Source organism: Choristoneura fumiferana, chromosome 4, assembly GCF_025370935.1.
Source record: "Choristoneura fumiferana chromosome 4, NRCan_CFum_1, whole genome shotgun sequence".
NCBI classification, from domain to species: domain Eukaryota; kingdom Metazoa; phylum Arthropoda; class Insecta; order Lepidoptera; family Tortricidae; genus Choristoneura; species Choristoneura fumiferana.
This window is the reverse complement of record NC_133475.1, coordinates 3741118-3761835: the sequence shown is the minus strand read 5'-3', so window position 1 is coordinate 3761835 and position 20718 is coordinate 3741118. Positions and strand designations below refer to the sequence as shown.

Sequence of the window (20718 nt, the reverse complement as noted above, 5' to 3'; positions counted from 1 at the left end):
ATTTATTATGTCTGCCAAACAGAGCGCCTGGTCAAATTATCACTTTTGCGACATTTTAAAGCCTTTGATATTTATTTATTTAAAGGAGTTTTAAAATTAATGCAATTAAAAAAATGTTTAGGTAGCTTACTTACACAGATTTGGCTAACTTTAGAAATAGGAATAAGCGAATAGACGTATCTCTATCTGATGTCCAGTATGATGATAAGCAAAACAGCTTATATTTTTTAACTTATTCCAGTTCTTAATTATGTATGACTAAGCAAAGTCTATCTGGTTCCCGATGCCACTTGCATCCACCGGCTGCCCGCAATTCTCTTGATATTGTCAGTCCACCTAATGGGAGACCTGCCAACGTTTCGTCTTCCGCTTTGTGGTTGCAATTCGAGGAGATCTTCTAGCGATACAATGATCTCGGGTAAACTGATGAAGATCACCGACATAGCCGAGCGAATTAGCTCGTTGAGGTAGTATGAGGCAGGCCATATAGCACGGAGGACAGATCGCCGTTGGGGTCGAAAAGTTCTCGATTGGAGACCGCGGATCGGCAAGCGCAGCGTAGGAGATCACAACGAGATGTACCTTTTTGTGTTTGAAAGTAAAACTAAACCTGACAGTTAGGTACTGTGAATGTAGGTTGAAAGCAAAACGTCAGAATAATAATAAACACAGCGTAGATAACCCCGACCCCGTACCAGGAACGTTACTCGATACGAGCTATCAAATTATTAGTTAGAGTTAATTATGATATCAATACCAACAATTTTAATAGAAAAATATTGTATCACGTGTTAGCGATAAAATAAATACGGTAATCTAGAGTACCAATGAACCTCGGGGTGACTTGAAATAGTTTCTTACTTACTGATTTTTGTTCGCCTTTAATTCCTCAAGTCTCAAGTCTTTGTTCACATAAATAAATAAATAAATATCATGGGACGATTCACACCAATTGACCTAGTCCCAAAGTAAGCTTAGCAAAGCTTGTGTTATGGGTACTAAGCAACGGAAAAATATAAAAATATAAATAGATACATACGATATTAAACACCCAAGACCCGAAACAAAAATTAGTATTTTTCATACAAATATCTGACCCGATTTTAAGCTTTACGGTGAAGGAAAAAAACGCTATTAAACCTGCACACACCTGTGAAGTAATTCAATGGTATGCAGTGGGACGTAAATAGGCTGGGATGACATTAATCACTTCGGTGATTTCAAACAAGTTTACATATCAGAAAATGTAGATAAATATTTAGCGTGATAAGAAAAGCAGCGTTTCCACCAGTAATGTGCGAGGATGTGTTGCGTGAGAGGGATGTTTTTTTCACTAGCCAATAGAAACGCTTAATTTACACATCAGTGCAGCAGGCGGGGCACATTACTCGCAGGACTGATGGCCGATGGGATCAGAAGGTTCTCGAATGGCGTCCGCGGACCGGGAGACGAGCTGTCGGTAGGCCTCCAACAAGATGGAGCGACGACTTGGTTAATATCGCGGGATCGCGGTGGATGCGGAAAGCACAAGACCGGTCTGAGTGGAGAGCCTTGGGGGAGGCCTATGTCCAGCAGTGGACGTCTTTCTGCTGACATGATGATGATGATGATGATTTACACATCCTCGCACAGCACAGCTCTGGGGGAAACAGCTAAGCGGAGCGAGGCGAGGTAAATAATGCGTTTCGATTGGATAATGATAAACATATTCCTCGCAACACATCCTCTCACATCTATGGTGGAAACGCTGCTTAAGTCCTGTTTGTGGTATTTTAATTAAGCTTGACTCCATTGATTCATAATTACGAGTATCATCAAGATTGGTTTTTTGGAATCTTTTTGTATTTTTTGTGCATCTATATTTCAGTTTGTATTTTCAATTTATGTTTTACGGGATGATCATAAAAGTAAAAATTTGGAATTGAAATAAAAAATACAAAAAAATTAAAAAAAAACAATCTTAATTTGATTGCTTAGTAACGACATCTCTTGTCCAGGTGAGCGGTTAGTTCCAATGGAGTGCCGAAAAAAGTTTCTCGATGAGAGCTACGGTATAGATGTCGCTAGCGTCACTGCTTAAGTGGCTAAAATAAGAAACAAACAAGCCGAGATATGAGGTGCATAGGGGAAATTCGTGTCTGTACCGTTGACCATCAGTGGTGTAGGGGTATAGCACGCGGTACAGAATACCGAGGACCTGGGTTCGATTCCCAGTGATGGTCTTATTTTTCAGGTTTTTCTGTGCATCTATATTTCAGTTTGTATTTTCAATCCTCGTATCATCATCATATCAGCCGTAGGACGTCCACTGTAGTAAGCCTCCCACACGGGCCTCAAGTTGCTATGGTTAAAAGCAGCTTGCATCCATCGTGAACCAGCGGCTTTAACAAGGTCATCCGTCCATCTCGTTGGTGGACGTTCTTCGCTGCGCTTGCCCTAGTGTTCGACAAGCTAATGCCCAGTAGATGACACCGAACGCACTGTCATCTCTATTGCTAATGTCATAACCGCGTAAGTCCTACTGTTACTTCACAAATTTGGTACAAATCAATTGTAAGAATAACTGCCGAATGTACTATGTCAAGTACAGTTTTTTTCAATGAAATTATATTATATAAGTATTATATAAATTATATTATAGTTCACTTTCATGATTTTCACTCATAGTTAAAATACGCACAGGAATTATCACGCTAACACACCCGAGCCACGGCCACAGCCACGGCCACTGTAATGTTGCCGAAACGTCGAGGTAAATATTACTCGTGTGTCTTAGCGTATTTTGACTATGAATAAAAATCACGAAAGTTTAAGACATTATATGAAATGTGAACTTTAATATAATTGAAATAGTTTCCAAAATCACAAATCCGAGAACTTTTGGTTCGGTCTGTATAAAACTATGTATGGTAACAAAAGTCAGGACTTAGGAGGATAAAATTAAAGATGACAACAACTGGGACAGTGACCGGCATTAGGATGTGGCGGTTGCAAAATTTCTTTTTCACTTCTCATGCTCGTAAAGTTCGTGTTCATGCTGGATCTAGGCGACATAAAATGACTTTTTACGCTGTAGTACCGTAAAACGAGGCTACTTTGCCCCCCACTGAGTAAATATGCTCTACTACACTAAACTTCTCTCTACGCTACACTTCCCAATAAATTGAACTACTTTACATAAATGAACATATCACAGCATAACAATTTTTAAAATAAAACAAAGATTAAGAAATTTGGAGCAAAAATCGGTGCAAAGTAGCCTCGTTTTACGGTAGGTACATAAAGTAAAACCTTCGTCTAAGACTAAGGTAATCAGGTATCAACAGCCACAAATAAAAAAGTTTCTACATATTTTTTCATCACTTTTGGGGTTAAAACCTTTAATTATATAAAAATGCATGAAAAATCAAAGGTTTACATAGTAAGTGAAAAATTGTTTCCACTAGTGTTGCTATTTCATTTTCTCGCAATTGAAGTGAAAAGCAGAGTGTAAACTTTATATTATATAATAGCTCGTTTTATGCTCTTGTTGTACCTACAGTCCTACAATCTACTATTTGAGACTGAGTGGCGCAAAAGTTTACTGATTGTTTGAATTTCACTGTCTATTGATTCCAAATTTAATCAGACGCGTAAGAAATCTGGCCAAGAGCGTGTCGGACTCGCTGAGGATAGGGTTCCGTGTAGCCATTACGAAAAAATCAAGTAGGTAATATATTTCTAAGGATTTCGTATTGTGTACGGTATCTTTCAAGTTTAGGTACATAATTTATACCTTAGGCTGCTATTTACTCTTCAACTATTAATAATTCTCAAGCAATCATAGCCCCTATAATTTTCCTTGTAAATTTGATATATTTCCTACCATTCTGACTTACTTTTTAGTTTTCCCACCCTACAGTTTAGATTTTAGAGGGGGGGGGGAAGATCGATTTTAATGAAAATTTGCACTTTAAAGTTGTAGGTATATTTCGCAAACAGATCATTGAATAGTCGAGGAAAATAAGTCACCCCCACTGTACGTCTATGGGAGGTAAATATTTTTTACTTTTTTATTTTATCACTGTCGGTGTGGCTGATATATATATTAATGCCAAATTACAGCTTTCTAGTACCTACTAACGGTCTCGAGCTTAGGCGCTGACGGACAGACAGACAGACGGACAGACATGGCGAAACTATAAGGGTTCCTAGTTGACTATGGAACCCTAAAAATTATATTCGAAAACCGTAAAGGCTCATAGTCACAAAATTATCGTTCACATTTTACTTCTTACTTACCTACCTTAAAAAAATAACTGTATAATTTTCTAATTACTTTCTTAATTCAAATTTAACATTTAATATTTTTCTGTATTGGCTCTGGCTACAAAATTAATGTGATACAAAATTAATGGGTATTTGGGTGGACAAAAGGTTGTAAATTAATAATTTGGTCATTAAAATTATATGAGGTAAGTAAAATTTATTCAAAACGTATGTTTTATTTTCGTTATGTCAGGGTTTGTTTACTTTATGTTTAGTTGTACTTTTACTGTAAAACGAAAAGATAAAGCTATCTTTTCATTCGGTTTCTTTGAATAATAGTAAAATTAAATAATTGTTCTTATATCGCTAGTAATAAATTAAATATCGTTTTCAGATCAAAATGAGTATCATTTTGAAGACCGGTTTTGTGAGTATCATTCAATATAAAATTTCAACCACAAACTGTTTGATAAGGAAAATTGTTGCTGGACATGTCCGAGATAAGAGGAATTAAGAACAAAACAGGGACAGTGTTCAATAATTCAAGCTCGCATCATAACACAAACATCTATTACTAAAATTAGGTAGTTAAAGTCTATACAAATTGCTTTGTTAATGACAGATTCATATAAGTATGACAGATGACAGAGCCTAGATTATTTCTTCTTTTGGCCATTATGAGCGCTGCGATAGATTTCATTACTCCCACCTAGTACTTCGCGCCCTCCCAATAATCACTTAATGAAAGTACTGCAAATTTATATACACTATATTCATTACAAATGAAGATGGAAGGAATTTGTAAAGGAGCAAAAGTGAAAAAGGAATGGTAAGGCCGCTTGTTGTAGACGTCCGTTGTATCACCGGACAACGGACCGTTTTTTTGCCGGGCTTGCGGTGTTGTATGTCTAAGTCGCCGGACAAGTGTCCGGTGCATATACACACATTCATTGTAAGCCATACAATACTGCAAGTCCGGCAAAAAAAAACGGTCGGTTGTCCGGTGAAAAATCGGACGTCTACAACGGCAAACGGCAAGCGGCCCAGTAGTTCCACCAAAGGAAGAAATATAGCGAATAATCCATGTATCGCACATAGATAGATGTGTAGTTGTCGTTCTCATGTACTAGTGAAGGACCAAAGTGGGTTATTTATGATTTCCTCGTATAAATATGTTAAGAAATTGCAATAATGAAACAAGGTGTACATTTGCTATATAATAATATTTAATTGACTCATCGTGTTTGCGCACTATACAACCCATCAAGTAATTATACTTTTTGTTTGTGATAATACTATGTATTGTGTATTTTGGTTACTAGTGTAATAATTATAAACAGACAAGCTCTATAACAAGTGAGCTATATAGTCTTAGAAATAGATTGAACTATCGATAGTCCTGTGGATTTTGGACTTTCGACTATAATCCAATTAATAAGATTATTCAATTCGATTCAATTCAAAAATTTACTACTGTTATAAAAATTACACTGGCTCCTACACTAGGCAAGATCTGTTAACAGATGTCAGGCGGAAAGTAAATAAATTTTTAGTATTTTAAGTTTAGGATATGTAGTTTTATCAATTTAATGCTTATTGTTATACATGTAATTATATTTTAATCTTTGAGTTTTTTATTAAATACAATTTTGAGAAATAAGGAAACTCCGATAATACTATTCATATTGTGACTATAGGTATTACAAATTTAACTATCGAAAGTTTTGCAGATTCTGATAAGAAATTCGTACAGCGATTACGCTATCCTATAACGTAGCTTATTTAGTCGGCAATTGTCACTGATCAAGGCACATGGCATGACAGGCCTAAGTTAAAAAGAAATCTAGCTATATTTGTAATTTGTTTCGTAATAGAGAATTTAAAGAAAGGTGTAATTTTAGGAGTCTGTGACATAGATAAGCGTGCTTATCACATTTAAAGAGTCAGTGACATAAATAAGCGAGCATATCACATTTTAAGAGTCTGTGACATAAATAAGCGTGCTTATCACATTTAAAGAGTCAGTGACATAAATAAGCGAGCATATCACATTTTAAGAGTCTGTGACATAAATAAGCGTGCTTATCACATTTTCAAATTGCAAAAGTCATTTGGGTAACATAAAGATCTGGCTTTATCTGTGGCTAAAGTAAATCTGTTATGATCTTTTATGTTTCTTAAAGTTGGATTATTGTGTAGTTTAGCTAGTGTTTCAACCTGAGATCAACTATGTTAAAAAAATACAGAGTACAGTATAAAATTAGTGATATTTTGTTGCTATTGTTGCTCATTTCTGCAAATACAACAAGATAATGTAAAGATTTGAGCATTTGAGCAAGTGCTGTATAGTCGTATGCCATGTGAATTAATCAAACAATTACAATTATTTTTTTCACCGCCCCAAAGAAAACGGCAACCCAAAATATCGCCCACATTATATTAAGCATTATATCAAAAAGAAGAAGAACGCTATTGTGTATTTTGTTATCAATTTAACTGTAAGGTAAACGTCCTAGTGCTTAGCATGCTCAATACTAATGACATTAAATTAAAGATGACAACTATTGGGACTGTGACCAGCACTATGACGTGGGCCTTGTACATAATTGTTACTCATTTTTTACAACGCAGGCGCAATCTACGTCTACTTCTGTATCTACTGTCTCAAACTCTTTAATATTGGCGTTGTACACCACTATAGATGATACCAGTTTCTTTGTCTGGCACTGAATTTTAACACCGATGATATCCAATGTGTATCTCGAGAAGCATTCACCTTTTTCCTTTCTGTAACAAAAAACTTATTAATATCAATTTTTTTTTTACAATTTAAACCGAAAATAAGTTGAATCCTGCGCCTGCGACTGCCTGGGTCAGTGGGACAGGTTGTTCATTGGAATTTTTGATTCAAAAGTTAGTTTAGTTACGTGTTATGACAAAAGTGTACTTTGAACGTCGGTAAATTATATTATGACTTGAACAAAAGGAGGAGGTTCTCAATTGAATGCATTTTTATAGGTGAACTAATTCTGATGATGCTTGTTTACAAGCTTTTATCTACACCCATATAGTAAATCCTCAATTATGCATTCAAAAGCCATAGGTAATGACCAGCATTACGACATTGGATTCTATTATGAACACGGCTGTATCGTAATGGTCATTACGATACAGAAATCTTAATGCAGGTCATTCTCAATGGTTCTTGAACACATGATAGAGGATTTAATGTATGGATATACTAATAGATAAAATATTGTATGCAACTGTACGTAATTAGGCCTTAAAACACTCATGTGACCCTATTATGAAACTCGGCTACGCCACGTTTCATAAACCCACACTCGTGTTTTAATTTAAAGACCCCTAATACAATGACTCTTCATTGTACACCAGAAATACTTAGTAAGCGATACAGAAAATAGGTACACAGAAAGAAAATTAAAAGTTAAAGAATAAGCGGCCTTATCGCTTAAGAGCGATCTCTTCCAGGCAACCTTTCAAGCTTTTTTTCAATTTTATTGATTAATAGCTGTTGCCCGCGACTCCGTCCGCGTAGGATTCGTTTATCGATATCCCGCGGGAACTATGTAATTTTCCGGGATAAAAACTTTCCTATGTCCTTTCCCGCGACACAAACTATCTGTATACCGAATTAAATTTAAAATTGTTCAGCCGTTATTGCGTGATTGAGTAACAAACATCCAAACATCTTCACAATCGTTCACATTTATAATAACACCACCATTAATTAATTAGAGTGGTTTTAGTTAAAAATAAATTAAAAACTTACTTGCAATGCACTTGAGGGACCTTTTGGTTGAACCATTTGGACTGGACGATCACTTTAGGAACACCATCTGTGCTTCTGAGTGTGAATGGTGAGATCATCTGGAAAAATAGGAGGGGGTTATCATTATTTATTTATTTATTAATCAACTAAAAATTACAGCGTTGCAGTTGATAAATTTCTGATAATATATATATTAACAAAATCAAATAATCACAAATAACAATAAAGTAAAAAATATTTAGTTCATAATAACAAATAAATTAGCTTTTTCCCAGAACTTCATTTCGGCAGAAATGTATCAAACCTCCTTTTATCTCCAAAACTTTGCACCAACACATCTCATCCCTTATTAATTCACCCCTTTAAGGTTAAATTCCCAAAAAGCTTTGAATTTCTTTTATTCTTATTAACAAATAAAAAATGCAAAGCCTACCTCTGCTTTTGTTACCCCGCAGTTGCCTTCGGGGTTCGCAGGTGCTGGTTCGATCACCTCTCGTTTCATTCTGTGCAGATGAGGCTGTAAACAGATCAAAATTAGATTAATTTGTTAATTAGCCGAAAAGGGGGTTTCTTCAGGTCCTTTTGTCTCATACATGTTAATGTTGGCAATTTTAAATAAAAATGTTTGTTTGGTGGCCATTTAATATTTTTGTAATTTATTGGATTTTAAGCCGTGGTGGCCTAGTGGGTCGTGGGTTCGAACCTCTGAGTTTTTCGAAATTCATGTGCGGAATTACATTTGATATTTACCACGAGCTTTGCGGTGAAGGAAAACATCGTGAGGAAACCTACACAACCTGCGAAGCAATTCAATGGTGCGTGTGAAGTTCCCAATCCGCACTGGGCCCGCGTAGGAACTATGGCCCAAGCCCTCTTGTGCTGAGAGGAGGCCTGTGCCCAGCAGTGGGACGTATATAGGCTGGGATGGATGGATTGGATTATTGCATTGTTCAAAAAGAATTACATCTCATTGATGAATACTGTAATTTACTAAAACCACATAAGTATATTATTAGATGTAAACGATATATAAAAACAATAAATTTATTTCCTTAAAAATATAAACTTATAGAAAATACAATCATTTTTGAACATGAAACTACCGTGAGATTCACTCATATTAAATATAATGACCCGGATAACTCACGTCTTAAGTCGGGTTTAGCTCGACATGTTTCGGGCTAATCCGTAGCCCTTCGTCTTCGGAGCAACGCGACCTCGATTTAAGACGTGAGTTATCCGGGTCATTATATTTAATATAAAATACAATCATATACCTAAGAGCTAAATACTACTAAATAATAAATCTACTAGCTAACTTAAATAATATTTTTAAACGATATATTAGATATTTATTGTATTTTATTATTACAGTAAAATATACTCACCGGCACAAAATTTGGCCCACTCTCCATTCAAAATTATTTATTACTGCATACATATATAGGCCAGATTTTTTGCTGCTCGGTATAGTTTAAGGATTATCATTTTTATACCCTATCAGGGTGTTGTGCATGTACCTATACTACTTAATAATATGTCACCTAATGTTATGAACATGACATATAAATGAATAAATAAATAAGTGTGGTGAGCGGGCCTTTGTGTATGCCAAAGCATGGGTCAGCTGCCTTCCGTGGTAGTTTTAAGTATGCGGCCACCAGGTGTTGGAACAACTTGCCGCCACCTCTACGTCTACCAATGTGCAAACACACATTTAAATTAAAGCTAAAGAAGCATCTTTTTGAATACCAAAAAGAACAACCTGTTGGTGGCCGAGTTGTTCCAACTTACTTGAGGCGTCCCTAATTTTATTTTACTTATTATTGTTGTCGTTATTGAATTTATTGCTACTCTTTTATTTTATTTTTAAATCCTCTTGTACAAATTTCCACGCATATATATGTATATAGGTATTTTATAATTCTTATATTTGTCATGATTTATATATATATATATAATATAATATATAGTTTTTTCTTTTCCCGCAATAATTACGCGTTCGGTTACGTGGGTGCACACTCACCGGGGTTCAGCTGAAAACCAGCGCTGCAGCTCTGGTTACAGGGCTACGGCATATGCTGAGCTGAGTCCTTTTGGCATCACACTACAGCACAATATCTCTTATTTTCTTCTCTTTCCTATTTATGTTTTTACTGTGTTTTTGTTGTGATGTAGTGTGTTTTTCTTGTCAATAAATGTTGTGAGTTTGAGTTTGAGTTTGAATAAACGAACCCTTAAAACACGAAAAAACGTGTGCGCATTAATAACAGAATGACCAAACACTTCTTAGTACTCTTCGTGGAATAAAGCGCGTGAACAGGACGTGGCAGCTGTGTATTAAAAAGTATTAATTAATGAAATAATTACCAAGTTCCGTATCAGGATTCTGTCGATCGCATCCTGAGGGTAGTTTTCCGGTTTAACAGCGCAGAATGTCTCTCCTTCGCAGGCGTGGTGCACGACTAGTTCTTCTGAAAAAAAAAACACGAATATTTTATGACAGATCATTTTTCAATGTCTTTATACAACATGACGTTTCGTGCTCTTTTCAATGATATAAAGGTAGATGTCCTAGTGCTGGTCACTGTCCCAGTATTTGACATCTTTAATTTTATGTTATCAGCAATAGAGGCGAGAGCAAAGTGTCATCTACAGGGCATTTGCATGTCAACGCTAGGACATTTTTACCTTCTGTCTGTACAAAGTAGGTATTCACATCCATTGCCAAAGACATTATTATTGAAGTACATTTTACGAATAAATATTTTATGCTTTCTTGGGGTTGGACATGAGACTATTACATATATATCATTTTAGGTATATTTTACAAATAATGATTCAACCATATCATATCTGGCGGAGCCTAAACTTGGTATGTTTTGAAAATGATTTTTATTTTAATTAAAAAAAAAGTGACTGAAATAAATACAATGATGTGATATATTTTTAGAATCGGCTTAGTAAGCCCTTTCATTAGATACGACCCACTAGGTTTGAGAACAAAATAATAATCCTTCAAAAAAATACATGACGTCTTAACTCCTCTCCTTTTTGTATTTTTTTCGTGCTAAGGTCAAATTGATTCGTATGGCCTAAATATCACTACTTCCCTTACTGCTACTTTGATGTTGATGCCCCAAATAAAATAAAATAAATAATAAAGTAAACAAGTAAAGCTCGCGACAAGCTTTTATATCATATAAATTGTGTAATGTAATGAGTTTTTCTATGTAATACTCCTAAGTAGTGTTGGTTTAAAAATTGGTTTTACTTTTATTTTTCTATTACTTATTTCTTTATTGCGTTTTAATTTCCCACACTCAGTCATGACTCTATTCTGTCTATTCTGTGTAAAATGTTTATTCAGTGATATCTGGTTTTCCCCATATAAAAACTGACACACAGATATTTTTAAACAGGAAACTACCTTGAAAGTCAGACATGATTTGCAATGTGTTGGATTTATCACGTACCGACGAGGTCGATGTAACTGACGATGCACTCCTTGCTTAAGGGTCTTGAATAATTTATTGAATCAGGCGTTACTTTGCGGAGGTCCATATCAATGAACTAAAATAATTTCCTTGCTCACCCGCGACCTTATGATAGCTAAGCTTATGCAAAATATGCGTGTTCATGCAGTTCCTCCACCTCCACACTGTAAGAACACACACAAATCACACAAACCCATCTATCACCACCACCACACTACACTGACGCGTTGACGCGCATGCCTTGACAGTAAATAAATAAAAATCAAGGTAGTTTTGAAGGACGGTTAAAAATTTATTAATAATTTGTGGGTAGTTTTGTTTTGTTTCATAAAACGTATGTGGGTACTTGGGGAGTTACAGTGACAAGTTAAAACGGTGGTTGTGGTTCGTTAGTCTAACAACTGGTAGCATGGTGTACGGTTGTGTCACTCTGAAGATGAGCTCTGTTTGAGTTCGAAACGCGTCAGTGTAGTGTGGTGGTGGTGATAGATAGGTTTGTGTGATTAGTGTGTGTTCTTACAGTGTGGAGGTGGAGGAACTGCATGAACACGCATATTTTGCATAAGCTTAGCTATCGTAAGGTCGCGGGTGAGCAAGGAAATTATTTTAGTTCATTAAGGGTCTTGGATAAATCATCATCATCATCATCCCATTGTATAAATGTTCTGGACACAGGCTCCTCTCAGAATGAAAGGGCTTGGGCTGTAGTTCCCACGCGGGCCCAGTGCGTATTGGAGAAGTCACACATACAGTCACATCATACTATTGAATTGCTTCGCAGGTTGTGCAGGTTTCCTCACGTTTTCCTTCACTGAGCTCGTGGTAAATTTTCGCACATGAATTTCTAAAATTGAGGTGCGAGCCAGGGTTTGAACCCACGATTCTCTGTTTGAGAGGCCGTAGGTCAAACCACTAGGCCACCACGGCTGTAGAAAATATTTATTCATTAATCAATTCTTTATAGATTAATAGCTGTTGCCCGCGACTCCGACCGCGTATGAAAAATAGTTTACTTAGGTGCTATGCTCAGACCTACCGATATATAGAAAATACAAACTGAAATATAGATGCATAGAAAAACCAGAAAAATAAGACCAGCGCTGGGAATCGAACCCAGGTCCTCGGTATTTCGTGCCACGTGCTATACACTACGCACTAAACGCAAAAAAAAAATTGCGGATTGGGAACTTCACACACACCATTGAATTGCTTCGCAGGTTTGTGCAGGTTTTCTCACGATGTTTTCCTTCACCGTAAAGCTCGTGGTATATTTCAAATGTAGGTAATTCCGCACATGAATTTCGAAAAACTCAGAGGTGCAAGCCGGGGTTTGAACCAACGATCCTCTGCTTGAGAGGCCATAGGTCAAACCACTCGGCCACCACGGCTTCTAATTTAATTAAATAATTCTGGATTGTTGGATTATAATTGATATAATACTTACCGGTCGGTTCTGCGTTGTTGAGGGTAGCTAGTGCTGACACCTAAAACAAACAAAAAACAATAAGTATTTATTTTATTTAAAAAATTAGCTAATCTGTGAGCTGTTCCTCCCAATTTAATTTGTTTAAAGTGCAAATTACCCAGGAATACCTTCTCCTTCCGGGATAAAATTGCCTACTAACTTAACTGTTACTCCCGTTCTTTGTCGGCAAATTATTTTTCACACCTCTCCTTCAGAAAAGTAACTTTTCCTCCCTGTCGAGAGGGAGCAAAGTGCAACTTTTCTGTTCAAGGCTTTTCTAAGTGTTTTATTGCAAATGTCAATTTTTGAAGTTGATAATTGTAAAGCCACGCTATTTTCTATGCTGGTTGTTCTTTAATGATATTTAGATATATTTTTTTCAAGTTTCTTAATGCTCGGTGTGAAAAGTTGTATGAGCCACACGGGAGCAAAATTATTTTCATCTTGGGCGTTAACACTTGAATCCCTCATTACGCTTAGGATTCTACTTTAGAATCCCTCGCTACGCTCATGATTCTATTGTAGAATCCTTCGCTACATTCTGGATTCAATGTATGCCCTCGCCGTAAATACACCATTTTGCTCCCTTGTGACACAAATAACTATTGTTTACCGCGATTCCACAGGAACTGTACAACTTTTCCGGATAAAAACTATCCTATGTCCGTTTCAAATTATCTTCGTACTTACCACAATGTTTTAGACTATCGCGGCCATTGCTAATCCATATTAATATTATAAATGCGAAAGTGTGTGTGTGTAGCGACGGATCGACGTGATTTTTGGCATAGAGATAGTTTATGGGCCAGAGAGTGCTGAGGCACCGACTTCAGACTGATAGAAAATTATTTTCATGGTTTTTAGTACTTTTTATTTTAACTCCAAAATTTGTTATTATTATACGAACTAAATTAGAAAACAAACGAGATGAGATATTTGGTGCATAGGAGAAATTTGTATCTGTACTTCTGTCCAGTGATGGTGTAGAGGTATAGCACGCAGCACGGAATGCTGAGGACCTGGGTTCGATTCCCAGCGCTGGTTTCTTTTTCTGGTTTTTCTGTGCATCTATGTTTCAGTTTGTATTTTAGTACATTTCTTTTTTTTTTTTTTTTTTTTTTTTATTGGATGGCGAACGAGCAAGTGGGTCTCCTGATGGTAAGAGATCACCACCGCCTATAGACACCTGCAACACCAGGGGGATTGCAGATGCGTTGCCAACCTAGAGGCCTAAGATGGGATACCTCAAGTGCCAGTAATTCACCGGCTGTCTTACTCTCCACGCCGAAACACAACAGTGCAAGCACTGCTGCTTCACGGCAGGATTAACGAGCAAGATGGTGGTAGCAATCCGGGCGGACCTTGCACAAGGTCCTACCACCTGCAAATTTCTGGTATTGAAGGGAAAGTATGATTTCATGTTCAACTTGATCGTCCTCAATTAGCGTGAGCGTGCAATGTCAGATCAATGATGTGACGGCTGATTTCACAACGGGTTAATATAGTTATAGTCTCGTCTCGGCCTATATAGGTCCCACTGCAAGTTACAGGTTGGGCGGTACTTCCCACGCGGACCCAGATTGGGAACTTCATACACTCCATTGAATGGCTTCGTACGCAGGTTTTCTCACGACGTTTTGTTTCACCGTAAAGCTCGTGATTTTCGAAAGTAATAATTTTGCAAATACATTCTGAAAGGCTTAGAGGTGCGAGCCGGGGTTTATTATTTATTTATTTATGTAACCATATACAGGTCAAACCACTAGGCCATCACGGCTTATACACGGGATTTGATATACATACTAATATTATAAATGCAAAAGTGTGTGTTTGTAGGTATGTTTGTCCGTCTTTCTTAGCATAGAGATCGTTTTTGGGCCAGAGAGTGACATAGGCTACTTTTATTCCCGAAGCGCGATAACCGAATTCCGCGCGGGCGAAGCCGCGGACAAAAGCTAGTTGGTTATATAGTTATACAGGTGTAGTGAGTAATGTCTTGCCATCGTATTTGCTGTGCAGATAGCTGGATCTTAGGAATACCTAAGTTCGTGATACACGCTCATAGAAACTGACAGGAGCTTCTATGGTCGTGTACACGAAAAACAGGGTCGGTATTTCCATCCCGGTATTATCCGGGCCGGAAAGAGTGTCACCCATACAGGGATCAAGATGTATGCATGTAAAATCCCGGGGTCCGTATCGGCTCGCATACTTCTTGGAAGTCCGAATGTAATGTTAGTCGTAACAATTTTTTCTCTAAATCCAATAATTGTTCAGAATTGTTATAAAATAAACTTAACCTACAGTTTGGTATAAGATGACTATTTAAAAGTTTCAGAAAACTGTAAGGTTTCAGTGGGAAAAAAATATGAAAAACGATGATTCGCAAAAAAAAAATACGGTATGACTAGCGATGAGTATGCGAACTTTAGCGCTCCCAAAATTCCGATATCTTAATCGTTAAGTGTAGAGGCAGAATATTTAGGACCAGTATCTTTCTTAGATCATAGATGGATGTAGAAACACTACAGCCGCGCCACCTGACGCCAGAATATGAAAATATATTTCGCGCAGCCGCACAAGAGATCTGCCATATCTACTTTTGTCTTCTGTTTGAATTCAACCGTCAATACTCGACATATCGTAAATAAAATATTTTCTCTCACCAATTTCGTTTCGACCTTCTAAACTGGTGACGCCCTAGATTGGAAAAAAGACGCAGCCTTTCTTGGAAGTAAAATCAAGGTCCGAACACAAATCGTGAGTCAAATAAAACGTTTCAAAAATGTCGACAAACAAAGACGAATTTTCCAACGCAATGTCAGATGTCGAACATGAAAAAAATGACGACAATTTTTCCATTCGCAACGAAACATTTCGTGTTGGAGTAAAAATACCACCATTTTGGCCACAAGAACCAGCCGTTTGGTTTGCCCAGATAGAAGGCCAGTTTGCGTTGTCTAACATAACGTCCGACGGCACGAAATTTTTCTACGTACTTTCGCATTTGGAACATCAATACGCAGCGGAAATTAAAGATATTATTGTTAACCCACCCGCAACCAATAAGTACGAAAAACTGAAGAGTGAACTTATAAAACGACTGACAGATTCAAGAGAGAAGGAGTTGCAAAAGCTTTTAATGCATGAGCAGCTAGGCGATCGAAAACCCTCGCAATTCTTGAGACACCTTCAACATATTGCCGGTCCCAACGTTCCTGAGGACATCTTGAAGGCTATTTGGACCAGTCGCTTGCCGCTAAGTATCCAAGTGCTTACTACTTCGCAACCGCACTCATCATTGAACGAACTTGCCGAAGCAGCAGACAGAGTTTGGGATGTTTCTCCTGGATTAGCCGGTATGCAACAGATAGCAAGTACCTCAGCAACATCTGCAATGGATCTGATGGCTAACCAGATTGCCCAGCTTACCAGACAAGTGCACGCTTTATCGACTCAGATGCAAACAAGATCTCGCTCTAAATCAAGACGCAGAGACACGCAGCAATATCGTAGTCGCAGCAAGAGCCAACGTCAAGGCCGCAATCACAGCCGCTCGCAGTCAAGCTACCGCAAGTATCCAGTATGTTGGTACCATTCCAAATTTCAATCGCTAGCAACGAAATGCGTGAAGCCGTGCGACTTTGTTTCGGGAAACGCACCGGGCAATCGTTAATGGCGACCAGCGATTGTCACAGTCCCGGTCGCTTATTCGTCACAGATCGACGTTCAAAAGTGCAATTCCTCGTTGATACAGGAAGCGATCTTTGTGTTTTCCCACGATCTGAACTTCGCGAATACCGACCTAAAACTGCATACCAACTCTTCGCTGCAAATGGATCTACAATCAGCACATATGGTTATACACAACTCAACCTGGATCTTGGTCTCCGAAGAGAATTTAGATGGCAATTCGTCGTGGCTGACGTCACTAAGGCAATTATTGGCGTCGACTTCCTATCTTTCTACAATTTAGTTGTCGACTGTCGAAACAAACGCCTGCTAGACAATACAACGGCACTTTCAATAACAGCCATTTCTAATACCGCGGCGGACACTATATCTTCTGTCAAGACACTCTATGGAGATTCAAAATACAATGACATCCTTCGAGATTATCCTGAAATAACTCGTCCTCCTGGCGTTCATCGGGAAATAAAGCACAATACGGTACACTTCATCACAACTACTGATGGCCCACCGATTCACTGCCCACCCAGAAGGCTAGCGCCGGACAAACTCAAAATAGCCAAGGAAGAATTTGAGTCTATGATCAAGAGTGGAACTGCAAGACCTTCGTTAAGCCCCTGGTCATCGCCACTCCATCTGGTTCCAAAGAAAGACAAGAGCTGGAGACCCTGTGGAGACTACCGACAACTGAATGCTCGAACCATTCCAGACCGGTATCCCATACGTCACATACATGATTTTGCACATAACCTGGCTGACAGCAAAATTTTTTCCACCATCGACCTCGTTAAAGCGTATAACCAAATTCCAGTTAACGCTACAGACATCGAAAAAACGGCTATTACTACTCCATTTGGGTTATATGAATTTCCTTATATGACATTTGGTCTCAGAAATGCAGCCCAAACCTTCCAACGTTTTGTCGATGAAGTCACAAGAGGCCTAGATTTCGTATTTACATATTTGGACGATTTTCTGATATTTTCTAAAGACGAAAAAACACATGAAGATCATTTAAGGCAACTGTTTACTAAGCTAAAAGAATACGGTATCGTCATAAATCCTGCTAAATGCACATTCGGAGTAACAGAAGTAAAATTTCTCGGATATCACATCACTGCTGAAGGTACGAAACCATTAGAGAGCAAAATTGAAGCTATAAAATCATTCCCAGCACCCAAGACTGTCAAAGAACTGAGACGATTCTTAGGAATGATCAACTTTTACCGTCGTTTTATTCCTCGAGCAGCTGAAATTCAAAGTCCTTTGAATAGACTATTGACTGGTTCTGTAAAAGGATCACATCCAATTAACTTGAAGGACGACACTTTGAACGCTTTCTTAGAGTGCAAATCAAGTCTATGTGAGGCAGCTCTCCTAGCACATCCTGACTGCAATGCAAATCTCGCTCTTGTCACGGACGCCTCGGATACAGCATTAGGCGCTGTACTGCAACAGAGAAAAGGAGACGCATGGCAGCCTCTGGCATTTTACTCTAAGAAACTCAGTCCAGCACAGCAGAAGTATTCACCCTATGATCGTGAATTGCTCGCAATATATAACGCCATTAAATATTTCCAACATTGGCTGGAAGCGCGAGTATTCACTGTATTCACTGATCATAAACCATTATGTTTCGCTTTTACATCAAACAAATCAAACTGCTCACCAAGACAATTTCGCCACCTTGATCTGATTTCACAATTTACCACTGACATTAGACACATCTCTGGTAAAAACAATGTCGTCGCAGATACTTTATCCAGAATAGAGGAACTTGAAAAACCTGTCGACCTACTACAGCTGGCTGAATCACAAATTTGGTTTCGACCTTCTAAACTGTCTGATTGTGTAGTTTATTCGTTTTTGTGCAAAATTAATAAAGCAATTTATGAACCACAAACCTCAATGAAGCCAACTTTGATAACGCGCTCGCCAAATCCACACCGTATTAATCACTATGTTTACGTATTGTTTTTTACATTCAAAAAATCATACTAAGTAATTATCACTATTTACAAGGTTTATAATACAGTTTAAAATTTATTCACACTAGTCGAGCTTCTTATTATTTGATTACACAACATACGAAGTCCGCCGAATTTCCCGCGAATGAACCGCGCTGACAACTTTTTTTTGAGCCGCGCGCGGCGCGGCGCGGGCAATGGTTTCAGAAGCAAACAGCCAGAACCAAAGAGGATGAGAATTCAAATTGTTTTTTATTCGAAATACTTGCACAAGTGCTTACATTTCGGCGATATTTTTAGAAGCTTTTCCTTAGCTTGCCCTGTTTGTTCATTTATTTATTTATTGTTTATTTGGGTCAAATCTTGGAAGCTAAATTTGACCCACTTCCAGTGGTCCGATCAACTTGAAATTTGCCATACTTATGTAAATTTGGTGACGATACAATAATCTGGTAGTGAGATCTTAGTGGTCTTGCCAGGATTGTCTCTGCAGGAGGGAACTCCTCAATAGTTAATAGTACCGACTTGAAATTTAGTAGTTTAGACGACAATGCAAACAGTACAGTCAACAAAAAGTACATTCGGCAAAAAAAGCTTATATTAAAAATGAAATTTGTAACAAAAACTTATTAATTAACATTTTTAACAAAAACTTATTGTACAAATTTTTGACAAAAACTTATTGTAATTACAAGCATTGCACATTTATTTGCAGTGTAGCTAATGTAAACTATGTTTGGTCAGGTGGAATCTTTCAACTCAAATTTGAAGTGGATCTTCAACCGATTAAGCTGAAATTTTACACGCATGTATAAATCGGATGACAATGCAATATTATTATAACATGGAGTTGATCTGATGATAAAGCTAGCGGGTGACCATAGGAACTCTGTGATAAACGACACGACCGCATCGAGTTTGGACTAGTTTGTCGTCTTGACGAGTACTTTGGTAACAGGGCATAAATATATATTAGAAGAATTTAAAGAAAAACTCTTACTGAACTGTTTACGGAACCCTTCATGTACGAGTCCAAGTCGCACTTGACCAATTTTTAAATAATGATATGAAAAATAGCAAAGTTAATCTCACTAATATTATATCTAAGTTGTAAATCTGTATGTTTGTTTGTTACCTACATCTTCACGTCTTAGCCGCTGAACCGATTTAAATGAAATTCGGTATACAGAAAGTATAATAAGTCCCGGGGCAGGACATAGAATAGTTTTTATCCCGAAAAATTGCATAGTTCCCGCAGGATAGCAATAAACGAATTCTATGTGAATGAAGTCGTGGGCAACAGTTAATCAATGAATAAATAAAAGTAATATTGATGTCTTCGATATTTTAATTAGAATTAAGTTTGGGCTGTACACTTAAAAATTGCAATTTATTAAATGACTTCCTAAAGCGACAGTGCAGAGGCCATTTTCCTTCTGTCCATTCCTATACTGAACAGACTGTAAAATTACATGCAAAAGTAACTTTGTCTGCCTTTTATCTTTTCACGTTTAAACACACTTGATTATTGTTTGAAAACTTCACTTAATCAAAAATTACCACTTTAGTGCTTGATATTTTGCAAATGGATCCTTAAATCGCAAAATAATAGGGTATGGGTAAATAAAATAAAAAAACATCTCCAGTTCGCATGAAAACAATTTTTTCAAAAAAATATTTTACCTCTTCAACTGCGTGGTCAATACAAGTTATAACACCTGCTACGTCGAGGGTTAAAAATAGACTCTATTATATTTATGTGAAATCCTTGTGTGGTGTATAAACAAAAAAATAACTTACCGTAATAAGGACAAAAGCCAAGTACACCATTTTATTTGGTTTATATACGGTTATGTCACACTTTTTGCTTCCACTCCTAAGAGAGACTTGATAAATATGACTGAAACGTTAGTTGTATTATGTATTTATATGACATAACAATGCATTATTTTCCTCATTAAAACTGAGTTGAGTTTAGGGCTCAGTGATGGTAAAACAAAGAAGTCAAAGCGAAGCGTTTCAACTGTCGTATTTTCTGCACAATTTTTTTTTACGAAT

At 37.3% G+C, this 20718-nt stretch overlaps 1 protein-coding gene across 1 annotated transcript; it reads right to left on the bottom strand.

The window, feature by feature from the left end:
• Positions 1–5452: 5452 nt before the first annotated feature.
• On the bottom strand, positions 5453–20544 carry LOC141427290 (uncharacterized). The gene is made up of 6 exons (XM_074086594.1): positions 20461–20544; positions 12983–13022; positions 10412–10515; positions 8475–8558; positions 8042–8139; positions 5453–7035 (listed from the first exon to the last, which is right to left on the bottom strand). The coding sequence occupies exons 1-6, from the start codon at positions 20488–20490 to the stop codon at positions 6858–6860; spliced, it is 534 nt and encodes a 177-aa protein (XP_073942695.1). The 5' UTR covers positions 20491–20544; the 3' UTR covers positions 5453–6857.
• Positions 20545–20718: the final 174 nt, after the last annotated feature.

What these genes read in the sequence shown, in the direction of transcription:
- LOC141427290 (XM_074086594.1), bottom strand. Translation starts at nt 20,490, where the DNA reads ATGGTGTACTTGGCTTTTGTCCTTATTACG. An exon ending in TGGCTTTTGTCCTTATTACG is followed by an intron (nt 13,023 to 20,460) that starts GTAAGTTATTTT and finishes TGTTTGTTTTAG; the next exon opens with GTGTCAGCACTAGCTACCCT. An exon ending in CAACAACGCAGAACCGACCG is followed by an intron (nt 10,516 to 12,982) that starts GTAAGTATTATA and finishes TTTTTTTTTCAG; the next exon opens with AAGAACTAGTCGTGCACCAC.